At 36.8% G+C, this 14,771-nt stretch overlaps 1 protein-coding gene across 4 annotated transcripts in view; it reads right to left on the bottom strand.

Annotated features, from left to right (window-relative positions):
• Positions 1–14,771, bottom strand: part of sun1b (Sad1 and UNC84 domain containing 1b) — a 50,065-nt gene that overhangs the window by 9,366 nt on the left and 25,928 nt on the right. For 2 of the 4 annotated variants that reach the window (XM_079379947.1, XM_079379946.1), the window contains 9 exons: positions 10,994–11,201; positions 7,645–7,847; positions 6,783–7,013; positions 5,770–5,850; positions 3,927–4,034; positions 3,602–3,700; positions 3,183–3,276; positions 2,948–3,006; positions 56–255 (listed from right to left, as the gene is read on the bottom strand). In XM_079379947.1, the coding sequence (XP_079236073.1) occupies positions 56–255; positions 2,948–3,006; positions 3,183–3,276; positions 3,602–3,700; positions 3,927–4,034; positions 5,770–5,850; positions 6,783–7,013; positions 7,645–7,847; positions 10,994–11,085 (1,167 nt within the window). In that variant the 5' untranslated portion in view covers positions 11,086–11,201. Of the gene's footprint in view, positions 1–55; positions 256–2,947; positions 3,007–3,182; positions 3,277–3,601; positions 3,701–3,926; positions 4,035–5,769; positions 5,851–6,782; positions 7,014–7,644; positions 7,848–10,985; positions 11,202–14,771 lie in introns of all 4 variants that reach the window. The other 2 variants (XM_079379945.1, XM_079379944.1) reach the window with 1 other exon arrangement.

The raw sequence follows: 14,771 nt of genomic DNA, 5'->3' as shown, positions 1-14,771 counted from the left end.
TTTGCTAAATGATTAAAGATATCACACACACTACCAACTGGTCTTGGTTTGTTACCTGTGAGATCACCGGGGGAGGGATGTGTTCTTTAGCAAGTGGTTCTTTTGTGAAAGAAAGTAATGCAGGTAATGAGGGAAGAGATGGGAGAGAAGGGAGTGGATGAAGTGATGGGAAAGAAGTGACTGCCGTTTTCCACTCTGTGAGGTTTACAGCTGGAAGGAAGGACAGAGCGATGGGCGGACCGAGGTACCATAATCCTATAAACAGAGAAAGAGAAACTTTAAAAGACAGGATCTCTAAAAATCACAGTCTTTGATCAGACGCTACTATAGGGGGTTCATGGACTTTCTGGTACAAAAAACAAAGGCATTTCTGAAGTTATTTTGAAGGGATTTCAGCGCTACACAGTCAAATTGAAGTTGAAGAGGGAGAAAGAAATAGAGAATGTGTGTGTGTGTTTGTGCAATCCGGAATAAGTGTGAAAGTAATCAAGAAAATAAGCAAAACCATCTAGGTATAATAACTACGGTTGATTGCACAATTGTGGCTGTTCATCAGTGCCAGTGGTTTCGTGAAGGAATGTTTGGATCGTAACAACGGTTTCTGTGCCACTAGTGTCACCAAAATGAATTGCAACAACAATGCCTGTTTTTAATATAACTTGTCTTGTATTTTAGACTCAAATAGAAGTATTGGAGTCTACCATATAGTATTTTAAGCGTTTTAAAGGGGACTTATTACGCAAAAATTACTTTTATAAGATGTTTGAACACAGTTGTATGGCTGCAGTGTGTGAAAACAACCAGCCTATTTTTTATAAAACCAATAAATCATGAACAGTCTCTCCAAAAGATCCGTTTCAGATTCTCCCTCTGTTCACATCAGAGGGGAAAAGCCCCGTCCATTTGTGATGCTCTCTGCCCTATTAACATAAACACAGCCCTGAGTGAGAAGCTGCGGTCCGCCATTACTGGAGATATATACACTGTCAGCACCAAAGAGGCTTTACAAGTGTTGTGTTTTGGGATGCACTAATGAACATTGGAGTCTCCATAATGTCCCCTCATCTGAGCCAAGGACACTGTGGTTAAATTTCATTTTCGAAGGAAATATCCCGGGAAAAGAATTGGTAACATCCCCTATATGTTTAAGAATCAATACCAACGCTTCGTGCGCAAATTCACAAAAACACAAATTATGCACAGTATAATCAGATGACTTTGAAACAGTATATTTTCTCTAAAGATAACAGGCTTGTACTAATAGTGGAATGTTTATTTGCAAAGGTTAGCACTGCTAATGCTGGAGCTTGAGCTCTTGAAGCGCCGCCCTCGTCTCCGGGAGCAACATTCGCATTTAAAGCAACATACTCAAAATCAACGCATTTGGTCTCATACACTGAAAGGTGGCCATTTCAACAAGCTATAAATAAATCTAAAATAAAACTATCTGTGGGTATTCTGAGCTAAAATTTCACATATATGCTCTGGGGACATCAGAGAATAATTTTACATCTTGTAAAATATATATATATACACATACACATACGTGTAACACTACTCTTTGTGACATGCTTTTGATTACCACAGATAGCTTACCCAAATTTTGTTTTTTTTTGTGTAAAATTTGTTAGTGTAACGCACTTACAATGGAAGCCTAACAAGCAAGCCTGCAGCAATGCCAATACACATTTAAAATAAGCAAATATAACACTGTTCAGAAGTATAACATTAACTTGTAAACATTGCATGTACCAGTATGACTCTAGTGAATCACTCAGCACCCAGCAACCAAGTTATATTACCGTTCAAAGGTTTGGAGTGGGTAAGATCTTTAAAAGTTTTCTCTTTTACTTTTAAGTTACTTTTCTTTTATTGAAAGTCTCTTATGCTTGCCAGGGCTGCATTTTTTTAAATCAGAAATACAGGAAAAAACATTAACATTGTGAAAATGTACTACAATCTAAAATGATTTAATTTGAATCTATTCATTAATTTTTAAGGTTTTAGTGCCATCCATTGCTATGGTGTAAGTGCTCCGTTTATAATCACTAAAAGCTGTCACTCATCTTAGTTCATCGCGATCTCACAAAGTTACATTACAAGCAACAAAGTTTTCTATGCTGCACAATGACACTCTTATTTACATCACGCCTACACTTTGTTATAATGAGATGAATCGTGCCGACCACAACCCCTGAACAAAAACTCCAGCGATTCTAGCGGTGAGTGGATTCTAACTTAAATGTAAAAACAGTTGAAACAGAAACCAATCTCCAAAGCGCAAATGCACTGGCTAGTTTGCCAAATGTGCAATGAAATGCCACTATCACAGCTTTAACCGAGGGTGCTATTGATTTCGTTTGCACCCCCGTAGAACCAGGCCTGCATTAACCCAGTCTTCAGTGTCACATGATCCTTTAGAATTCATTCTAATATGCTGATTTGCTTTTTTCCCCCCATTTTAAATCAACTGAATACATCCTTGCTAAATAAAAGTATTAATTTATCTGAAAAATTGTTTTGATGGTGTATATCTGGTAGTGTATGTCTAATCTTTCAACTCATGCATGCATCATCAGCTAAACAAGCAAATCCGGTTACTTTTTCTTGGTGTCAGCACAAGAATACCAGGAAGAGACTGGGTGTATCTATCTGTGAAAGACCGTTTTAATGAAGAAAATCTAGCTGCATGTATACAAGTAATGCTTAAGCAAAAGGTCTTCCATTTAGAAAGTATCCCCACCTCCATAAAAACAGTTCAAAGTAAAAAAAAAAAAAAAAAGTGCATGTAACAAAAGTACATGCTTATGCAAATCTCTGTAAAAGTGTTTTATTTCTTCTACAGCATCTACTCTAACAGATACTAAAATTAAATGTATTCCTTTAACACTAAGCATTAATATTCCTTCAATGGCAGTGTTACAAATCAATCCAATTGAAATCTCACCGAACAGCAGCAGTAAGGGTAGCAGAAACAGAAGAAGCTTCAGTAGTTTGGGCAGACACCTGACAGACACAGAGAAAATACTCTCAAAAACTACATTTATCATATGCACACGAGTTATAATATTTGCATTCTGAAAAAACAAAACAGCAATTCACATGATTATAGTGCATTACCAATAAAAACAACAACAGAAAGACAATATTTATATTAAGGATTAAACACTTCACATTTTTACCTGGTGAGAAGAAAGACATTGATCAGAGACATGAGCGCGACCAGCTGATACCATCCTGTTCCCAGCCACCAGAAGGCGCCAGTCGCTGCTTTCCCTGTTCAGAGCACATGTGTAAGAGCAGAAGAGGAAATTATATGGCGTGAAAGTAGTGACACACTGACAGGTTTAAATGATTTAAGAAAGATAATTATTAGTCAAAGATTCAGAAACAGAGACGGATGGACTCGAACCACCACAGCTGAGAAGCTAAGAAAGGAAGTTAAAATGATTTGAGTGTTCAGACAGAAGTGATGTGGGTTCACTGTGCTTGAAAAATGATCAAGTCAAATACATGAAAGTCTAATAAGCCACACTGATATGAGGGAAAGGAGAAAGCAAGAGACAAAGACAAGCATGCTGGAGTCTGAATTTATATCGACCTGGAGAACACACTGCCAACCACAGAATGGACTTCAGCTTCCGGGTCACAAACGCACCGGCCGAGCCGAAACCTCGGCAAACCCGCAAAAGCCCATAACCTGGGTGTGTACCATGAAAACAGCACACAATCAGACAACATCCTGCGATCCAATCCAGCCCCCCACTCCCCAAATCTCTTTCATTTCAGTGTCTTACATAGTCTTTCAGCTAACAAAATGGATGAAAAACAAATGGTGAAAGACACACAAAAGATATCTCTCCTGGAATGAGACACTGAAGTCGACATCTACTGGGAAGGAGTGTAAAGATCTGAAGGTGTATAACCTGTGTAAGAAACAAGGGCCCACAAGGCTGCGTATACATGGTGGGTGTAGGAATGGCGTTTGTGCTCCGTGTGCATTTCCATGTGCTGTTTTCCTTTACAGTCATCACCTGAAAATCAGGAGGGACGACAACAAAGATGTGTGTTTTCACAGTTTTACAACAGTACATTCATGGAAATAATACAAAGCAGATGAATGAAGTCTAGAACATACACTCATAAAATAATAAATTCAAAACAATGCACTGCCATTCAAAAGTTTGGGATCAGTAAAATATATTTTTAAAAATGCATCAACACTTTTATTCAGCAAGGATGCGTTCAACAGATTTAAAGTGAAAGTAATGACACTTAGAATCTTACAAAAGATTTGAATTTCAAATAAATGCAGTTCTTTATAAAATATTAAGCAGCAACTTTTTTCAACACACACATATACATACATATACATATATATATACACATATACATACACATACATACATACACACATATATATACACATATATATATATATATATATATATATATATATATATATATATATATATATATATATATATATATACACACACACATATACATACATATATATACACATATACATACATACACACATATATATATATATATATATATATATATATATATATATATATATATATATATATATATATATATATATATATATATATATATATATATATATATATATATATATATATATATATATGAGAACAGTTATTTTAAACTAATGATATTTCACAATATTTCAATTGTGTATTTTTGATCAAATAAATGCAGCCTTGATGAGACCTCATACCAATCCCAATCTTTTGAGAAGTACAGTAAATTAAGATCTATAAAATAATACATTCAAAATGACTGAAAACATAACGTACATCATGTAAATAAAAAACGACTAAGATATACGGACAGGAAGGCAACATAAAAACATCACAAATAGCTTAAGTGTCAACTTTAGACTGTAGATACATCCAGTGTACTAGACTCTTGAATTGCCATGTGTCGTTCTGTATAACAACATCATTTGTGACCCTGAACCACAAAACCAGTCGTAAGGGTAAATTTTTCAAAATTGACATTTATACATCATCTGAAAGCTGAATAAATGAGCTTTCCATTGATGTATGGTTCGTTAGGATTGGACAATATTTGTCAACATTTTATATATATATTTGGCAATATATCTCATATCAAAATATTGAGAAAATCGCCTTTAAAGTTGTCCAAATGAAGTTTTTAATGCACATTACAAATCAAAAATGAAGTTGATATATTTACAGTAGAAAATGTACAACACATCTTCATGGAACATGATTTTTTACTTAATGTCCAAATGTTTTTTGGCTTAAAAGAAAAATCTATAATTTTTACCCAAAAAATTTATTTTTGGCTATTGCTATAAATATACCCCAGCGACTTAAGATTGGTTTTGTGGTCCAGGGTCACATTTGGCACATGCTCTGTTGACCATCAGGCTTAGGTTCTTCCCTTAAACTAGCCATACAAAAACACTCATCAACATGGAAATCCACTCTAATCAGCATGTGGTTCACTTAACTCTCTTAACCTTTAGGAATGATGGATTATAACCTAATGATACCAAATACTGGTTGCTTCACCTGACAAACTTGTACAAAGACCACTTTGAATGTGACAAAATACAATCTAGACTTGTGTTGATGCTGTTTCACTACTAAAATGTTTAGCCACACAACCGTCAAGTGTCACATGTTATAATAGTTAATTAGCTGTTGTGCCTTCTGTTGTTGTGGTTGTTTTTGCACTGAAGGATTGTTTAAGTATCCTGTGTGTACTTACAGAGTGAGCCGTTGAGATTGATATGGCTGTCTGTGGTCACCAGATCTCGCACAGTCACACTGCCACAGTAGCTGTCATGAGCTGAAACACACACAGAGCAAATAAGCACTTGCTCATCTAAAATTCGATTCGAGATTATTTCCCTTTACATTTAAGATGCCTTTCTCTATTTCAAATATTCATGGTGAATCAAAAATAAAGATGTTAAACAAATTATTGAAACAAAAACAACAATATGAGGGTTAAAGAAATGGTTCACCCAAAAATGAAAATTTACTTACCCTCAGGCCATCACATATCTTGCTCATCAATGGATCCTCTGCAGTGAATGGGTGCCATCAGAATGAGAGTCCAAACAGATGACATAAACATCATAATCCACAGCACTCCAGTCCATCAATTAACAAGTGAAAATTTGCATGTTTGTAAGAAGCAAATCCATCATTAAGGTGGTTTTAACTTTAAACTGTTGCTTCTGGACTAAAAAAAAATAGTCCAGAATCCATAACACTTCCTCCAGTGAAAAACTCCATCTTCTGTTGTCCTTTCACATCAAAATCCACCCACATACATGCTTAGAGCGGTTTTGGCTTGATCTGTGCATATTTATCTTCCAATTCAGAAAGATAACTTTTTCACTAGCGAAAGCAATATCATGGATCGAGGAATCGTATTTCAGCAGGAAGCAAGGGTTTAAGTAAAAAAAAGTCTTGATGGATTTGTTCCTTATAAACGGCTGCTTTTCATCTCACAAGACATTAATTGATGGACTGGAGTGGTGTGGATTACTTGTGGATTATTGTAATGTTTTTATCAGCTGTTTGGCACTCATTCTGACGGCACCCATTCACTGGAGAGGATCCATTGGTGAGCAAGTGACTTAAAGCTAAATTTCGCCAAATCTGTTACGATGAAAAAGCAAACTTTTCTTTTTTGGGTAAACTATTCCTTCAATGAAGTGTTTTGAAATCTGGAGAGGTGATGTTTGAGACTTGACATGATTATGTCCTCACCTGTCTTGTCAACACTGTTCAAAGAAGTGGTCATAGTGGCATCTGCAGCTGTCTGATATGCTGAAGACACAGATGTCGAGTATGGTAAGGAATATGCCGTTTCGTCCTCCTTACCATCTGCGTGGAATGAGCAGTTCTTACAAATATAGCCGTTAGCCAGATTAGTGTGCGCCTCGGTTTTACTGAGGTCTCCATTCTCCAACAGAGAGCTGTGAGCAGTTCTTCTCCGTGCTGAACACAACATTAAGAGTAAAATACCAAATAGAGTGTCAAATTTCACTGTTCAACATCAAAGGGCTGATGATAACTTGACCTACAGTTCTGAGCAAGAATGAGAGTTGTTTACTGTTAACTTGAACACAATCTTGAGTTTCCAAAAAAACAAAAAAATAAATAAAATAAAAAAGTTGCTTATGCATAGTTTCATAGTTTAAACAGTCAGGATTAAATAAGCAATAGCTACATTGTGACATTTGCCTCAAATGACACCAATTACATTTGACAATTTGCAAGTGTTCATGAAAGATTGCATAGACCAACTTAAAAACGAAAAAAAAAAAAACACTGATTAAGGCAGTTCTTCACCCCAAAATGCACATAACCTCAGGATGTTCAAGATGTAAACGAGTTTGTTTGTTCATCAGAACAGATTTGGAGAAATATTTATGAGCTGTTTTATGAGCTAAATTTCTCCAAATCTCTTCCAATGAAGAAACAAACTCAGCTACATCCTGGATGGCCTGAGGGTGAGTACATTTTGAGCAAATTTTCCCTTTGGGGTGAGCGGTCCCTTTAAGAGAATTAAACAGGGTTAGTTTTGATTTCATGTTGACTTTTTGCACACTCGTGAAAGGCTACTGACCAGAGTGTGTGTGTGTCCTGGAGCTCTGTCTGAGTGTGGACTGATCCAGCAGGCTGGATATCAGAGATGCATCACTGGCTGTACTGGTGAAACTCCGGTCTGACAGGGTCTGGTCTGTCTGAGGAGTCTGGGTCGCGCTCTGAGACATGCTCTCAGATTCGTACACCGATGAGCCCTGCTGTTGCCTCCTCTTCCGCACAGACCTGTGGGGAAAAATACAGCAAGTCAATTACATTTGAAAGCGAGTATGCACTTCCTGTACACCCTATATACAGCCATATGTAGCAGCCACTTAATTGCAACTTATTTAAAATTAAGCAATTTTTCCCCATCTGGTGCATGGAAATATAAGGAATATGTAGGAAGCAGGCTTGTGGAGTAAAGGAATACATGTAACGGTGTTACATAATCAGGATACAAAAATCTAGTAACTGTAATCCGTTACATCATAAAACAAAGTATTTAGATTACAGTTACATTTTGTAAAAAGTGGGAATACTATCAGGATTACATTTTTTTTTTTTACTTAAATGAGTTTTGACATAACGCTGTTTAGCGCTGCTTCATCACACAGTAGCTCCTGGTTCTTCTGTTGACACTCATGCTAACTCAAGTGAGCCACCAGCTGGTGCGTGTGCAAATAACACCCGTCTACAATTACTCTCCTCAAACGCAGGATGAGACACTGCACCAGTTAATTAATTATGATGCTTCCTGCTGAGAAAAAGGTTATGTCTGGAAATTTCACAGTTATTTTGTTTTCAAAGAGGATAAAGGAAATAACATAGTTGTACAGTGTAAGCTATGAATGAAGACTCTTGCTTTAATAAAGGCTACTCAACCAACTTGAGCATTTGCTGGAAAGCATGGAAAGCATGTTAGCTAAAATTTAGTGTTAGTGACTTAAAATTTCATGGTGTGCATGACTGAAGTTGTGTGCAAGTTTTCTAGCAGAAAAGTCCCCACATCATGGATCAGTCAATGAAGTAAAGAAAACATTTCATTGTAGCATTTCACATTTCGACATGTAGGCTTAAAATAGACTAATATGTATAAGGTGTAAATTGTCATGTTGTGGATAAACTATATTTATTTTTACTTGTAGGCTACATGTAAAAGAAATAATAAAATAATATAAATAAAACTAATACTAAACTGTATAGCCACTAGACGTCTGCATGCATGCGCGCATATGCATATATATATATATATATATATATATATATATATATATATATATATATATATATATATATATATATATATATATATATATATATATATATATATATAAAAAACACATATACACATATATAAATAAAACATATACATACATATGTGATATCTGGATGGTGAAGCCACAATTTTTAATAGTTTCAAATAGTTTTTACTAAAAACTTAAGATCTTATAAATGATGCTAGATTTCATAATGAATTGTGAGGATGTGCCATTCAATATCGCATGATCACAGAGTAAATTTTTGCTAATAGAAGGAATTCAGTTTATTTATATATACAGTTCTTTTGAAAGTTTGAGATCGGTAAGATTTTTTAAAATGTTTTTGACAGAGGCCCCATGTGCTCACCAAGGCTGCATTTATTTGATCAAAAATACTGTAAAAAAAAAAAACCGAAATAAATGTCACAATTTAAAATATCTGTGTTCTATTTTAAAACCTATTAGGATTTAATATGTAACTTATTCCTGTGATGTAAGTTGTACAAACTTGCTGTAAGTCATGTATAATATGCACTGCCAAGATGATCACACACACATATTTTGGGGGGATTTTTTTTTGAGGCTGTAAAGATGGTATCTTCACCATATCATTCAGTTTTCTTCATTCACTTTACTTAAAGGTCCCATGACATGCTGATTTTTGGATGCTTTTATATAGGCCTAAGTGGTCCCTAGTACTGTATCTGAAGTCTTTTTCCCGAAATTCAGCCTTGGTGCAGAATTTCAGCCACTACAAGCCAGTCCCACAATGAGCTTTCCTTAGGACGAGCCATTTCCGTGTCTGTAGCTTTAAATGCTAGTGATAAGGAGAGAGGCAGGGCAAGGTGGAGGGTGGGTGTGGCCTGCAGCTTGCGGCCACGGTACCATGGGCTAATGTTGACAGTGGATGTATGGCAATGGCTCGTAGACACGCAGTCCTTCAAGCTTTTCAGTTTGACCCAGAATCTGATCCGGATGGAGAAGCACCGGATGAAGAAGTTGCAACTCAGCGGCTACAGCAGGACGTCTCCGAATGGTTAGTTTAAAATATTGTGTCTGGATACGGTCAGTGTTTCCCACACATAGACTTTACCTGGGCGGACCGCAACATTATCCACCGCCCGCTGCCATCAGCTCCCGCGTCTCACACACACGAGCACGACTTTAGAACAATATTTTGTAACTTTCAGACCCTTTGGCAGCTTTTTTCCCATAACGGGTACATACTAACAAACCTAGCGACTTTAAAAAAAACTAAACAAAAAAACCTTATTCAGTTGGAAGATGTCTCCAGTACTGCCCCGCGAGCGCGAGGTCTCTCTCCCGGAGAAGTGTCGCCTCTCTCGGCGTCTGTTCTGAGCAGCGAGCGGCAGAGAAGCAACACTTTCAGTTCGCCTTAAAGCAGCAGACTCATCAATAAATCATTTACAAAACAGCGTTTCCAAGCACTTGTCGCTTACTGACTGTTTGGACTTTTAAATATGAACATAATTTGTCTGTTAATATGCGCAGTTTATTACTCAGACGCAAAACAGTGCTTCGCTCGTTTGCAAGCCATGACGTCTCTCGCTCGCCTCGCACGGTCGTAGCTCATTTTCTCATGGGCGGGCAAAGCAGAGAAAGGGGAGGTAACCTTTCCCCGTATGACGACATAAGGGGAAGATTCCAGATCGGGCCATCTGAGCTTTCATTTTCTCAAAGGTGAAGCAGGATACCCAGGGCTCGGTTTACACTCATCGCCCTTTCAGGCTAGGGGAACTCATATTAATGTTAAAAAACCTCATAAAGTGACATTTTCATGCCATGGGACCTTTAAGCACTAACATGTCAGTCATTACAGGACAACCTGTTTTACTAGTGCAAGTCGAGATGCTGACTGTCGGTACTTGCATACATCTACAAATTTAAGATACCCTCATTCCCTTGAAGCAAATATGTCCACAGTAATAAGACAGAGGCTTTACAGTTTTAAAAGTTAAAATTTTCCAGTGATGATGACAAAAACATGCCACTCATCTCACGTAGAAGTGCTGGCATGAGGCTGTGCGGGTTTCTCGATAAGAAGTAAAGCTGCACACTTGGTTTGTTATCTTACACCAACAGAGAGAGATGAAGATCTGACCTGCTGACGCTGCTGCTGCTGCTGCTGGTGCTGGTGCTGGCCTGCTTGTAGGAGCTGACATTGTGAATGCCTGTGCGCTCAGTGAGGCTGTTGTCACCATAAAAACCACTGCTGGTCTGTAGTCTCAAACTATGCCGAGACATCCTGGGAGAGTCGTACACGGGATTGATTTGATGCTCCTTCTCAAACTCGAGGGCTGCGGTTGAGTAACTTGAGCTGCAGGGCGAAAAAACATGTAAATATATATATATAAATTTATAACATTTAGAGAGGCTGCACAAACTAGTCACATGGTACAACCTGTGGATTACAGTTGCTCATATTTACAAGTTTAATCTTGAGACAACTGCAGCCAGTACTGAAAAAAAAAAGAAAGAATCCAGTGTGAATTCATATATAAATATAAAAATTAAAAATATATATAAAAATAGTTTTACACAGAGTGAAGTAAAACTAAATGTAATTGCAATTTTTCTGATGAAAAATGTGGTTTAAAATGCAATTACTTTTTTTTTCCCTGAAAGTTTTCTATGCTTGTAGGGCTGCAAAATAAATATATATATTTTTTTTATTATATATCAATATGGCTATAAAATAATACTATTAATAATAATAATTCTAAATAAAAACAAAAATGAATTACAAATAAAATAATAAATATGAATATTATAATATTTCCCAATAAAATGTTAAATCTTTGTTAAATCACAAAGTTCATTTTGGAAAACATTTAAAGTAAAAAACTTTGCCTATAAAGTTAACACTAAAGTCTGCAAATAAATACACCAGAAGTTTTTCCTCCCCATTGCATAAACATTATCAGGGCTCCAGACAAAAAAAAAAATCGAGTAAGGAGCCATTGGCTCCTATAAAAGAAAAACTTAGGCGCCAAATTATTTTTTTTAGGTGCCACAGAATAAAAGTGGTTTATTTTATTATTATCATTTTATTTTTCCCCCCTATTTTAACATTTCAATCATTTTGTCATGTGTTTATGTCTTATCTTTTCTAGGCTTTATCAGCACTTTAATCCATCTTGTAGATGATCAGGTCGACCGGGGGACTAAGGTTCACTTAAAGTGTGAATTAAATGTCTTTTACAACTTGAAATATACAGTCACAAAGAATTGTTCGTTACACAGAATCTGTACCAATATCATGGACCATAAGCATCACTTGGCAACTGAGTGCAGTGCATCCTATAAATGTTGTCACGTCTTTCACACATTCAGTCTGTTTTTCTTCATTAGTAAAATGCAATTTTATAGGAGTTGAATCATGTACAACAGAATAAGTAAAGATATTAATATGCAACAGTGCATGAATATAGCAAAACGCTCCTCTTTATAGTTATTTTTCTAGCTGACTGATAAGTTTATGGACACTGAGTGGTTATTCTGAGGTAAATGTATTACAATGCAATGTTTACAAGCTTTATACATTTCCTCAGTTTGAAACACTGAATGAGCCTTTACATAAAACATTTCAGTAAGTTGTACTATAGGCTTTCTTATTGCCTACCTTTTGATCATGTTCATTTCATACTATAGTAGTAAATCGAAATATATAATGGGTTCACTTGCTGCTTTAACTGAGGTGCTAAAGAGATCGCGCCTGAGCATTAAGTGCGATACTCTCCGGACGCATACACGGACCGTGTGGACGCGGGGTACTGGTGTTTATATTACCCAAAGTGTGCGCTTGTGGTCCGCATTAAAGAGCACCCAAACCGCATCATTTGAATTTCGTAGCATTTTAAAGCTGATACTTTGTTTATTAAAAAGTAAGACAGCACAAAGCTTTTTGCGATTACTGGACGGCAAGTGCGCTTCAAATAACAGGAAGTCCATGCATTAACAGAACACAGCATATAGACTAAGATCTCAATAAGAAGAAGCCATAGTAGTAATGATTATAAATGAGAATTGTTGACGATATTGCCAGTATCCACAGAGCTGACAGCTTTACCTGTTGAAGTTTGTTCAAGTTGTGCACAAAATAGACACGGCTTTTCTGCACTTGCACTTTGGGGCTGTTTACACCTGGTCACTTCATGCATTTTTTCCTGATCGGATAGCTATCTGATCCTGAAAAGACCAGGTGTAAATGCCGTCCGAAACGCATTCGAGACGGATATCAATCCAATCGCTCGAACCACTTCAGGAGGTGGTCTGGGCGAAACCGGACAAGTGTAAATGCATCTGGTTGAAACCACATATGGTAATTTTACTCCTCCCATAATATTAAAATAATAGACGTGTGAGAGCGTTTTATAGGCTATATGGCATGTTATAGTCAGATATGACAGCGCAATGCAACAAGCATCACCGCGGATGAGTAGCGGAGTATTTCTTCAGCAAGCGACGCGCAAACTGAATGAACCTGAAAGTAAGTCGCAGACGCTCAACACACAATCTTCTTCATTAAAAGTAGCGAGACTAGCCTATCTTTCCAGTGCTGATGCCGCGCGCTCTCTTGATATTGAAATTAGCTGATAATTAATAAAATTATCCATTGCTTTCATTGACGTGAACTCCGTTATATTTGCATATGAAGCGGGAATTGAAGAACGGATTTATATCCGTTTTGCGAAGACACATTTATGTGGCCAAGTGTAAATGGGGAAACGTTTTAACAAATCATATAGATATCCGATCAGAGAAAATGCATAAAGTGACCAGGTGTAAACAGGCCCTTTCAGGTCTCTCTCACTGCGTTCAGCAGACTGTGTGCGGCAGAGACGAGGACTGTTTGAAACTCTTTTCCAGTAAAACTTTGATGCGCATCGTCTTAAGTAAGTTTAATACGTGAACATAAAAGATGTGAGCGCAAAACAATCGGGAAAAAAGTCCTTTCATGCCAATTATATATAGTCGCCAGTGGCGACCTCAGCAAAAACTTCACTCGCAAATTAATATTTTTGGTCGCAAATGCGACCATTTTAGTCGCAGTTTGGAGCCCTGATTATTGAAGTTTTTATGCATGTTGACTGCTTTTCTTTCACTATCCAGACCATCATTCCAAAAACATATTTGAGTTTTGCAAAGAAATTCTCATGCAGGCAAATTTACATTGGTCTACAAAACTAATTTCAAGAGTAAGTCTTCAGAACAAATGCTTTTTGACAAATGATTTGACCTAACATCCCTTAACACGGCAGAGATTTACTGCCTGATGTTTTATTGCAGCGTGCCTGGTTAGGACATTGCATTAGTATGCTAATTCCACAATTAGCACACTTTTTAGTGCAGATAGCAGGCATTCAAAGGTCAAAGACCTCCCCAGAATGCATCTTCCACTCACACAACGAGAGAAGCGACGACTGACAGGAGGAAATGGGTTTATTGAGTGATTAGGGAGAACACTGAGCTCTCAGTGAGATTAAGAAGCTCAAGCTCACGAGTGTCTGAGCTCAGAGTTCAGCGAGCTACTACAGGACCTGAGTAGGGTTAATGGTCAACAAGCAGCGCCTTCTTGATCCACTTCAGCTTCATTACTGCATCAGCTGACCCTCTTGGCAAGGTTCCCACTTACCATCTCAATATTTTTATCCTTGTTCCTTCACTTCACTATACGTACAATATTGATTATTCTGGTACATTCAGAGTTAATACCTACATAAGAAAGTGCCGATTTTGAAACTAATGTAAAAAGCCCATAATTATATTGATAACCAATATTATCTAAGCTAGTTTTATTTTACATAAATGCGTCTAAACATTAAAAAAATAAAAAGTTTGATACGTTTCAAGTGAAATCTGGCCGTAATATATAATTATATAATAT

This window comes from Barbus barbus (genome assembly GCF_936440315.1).
Source record: "Barbus barbus genome assembly, chromosome: 3".
Taxonomy (NCBI): domain Eukaryota; kingdom Metazoa; phylum Chordata; class Actinopteri; order Cypriniformes; family Cyprinidae; genus Barbus; species Barbus barbus.
Note: the sequence above shows the minus strand (reverse complement) of the source record. Positions and strands in the feature narration are given on the sequence as shown.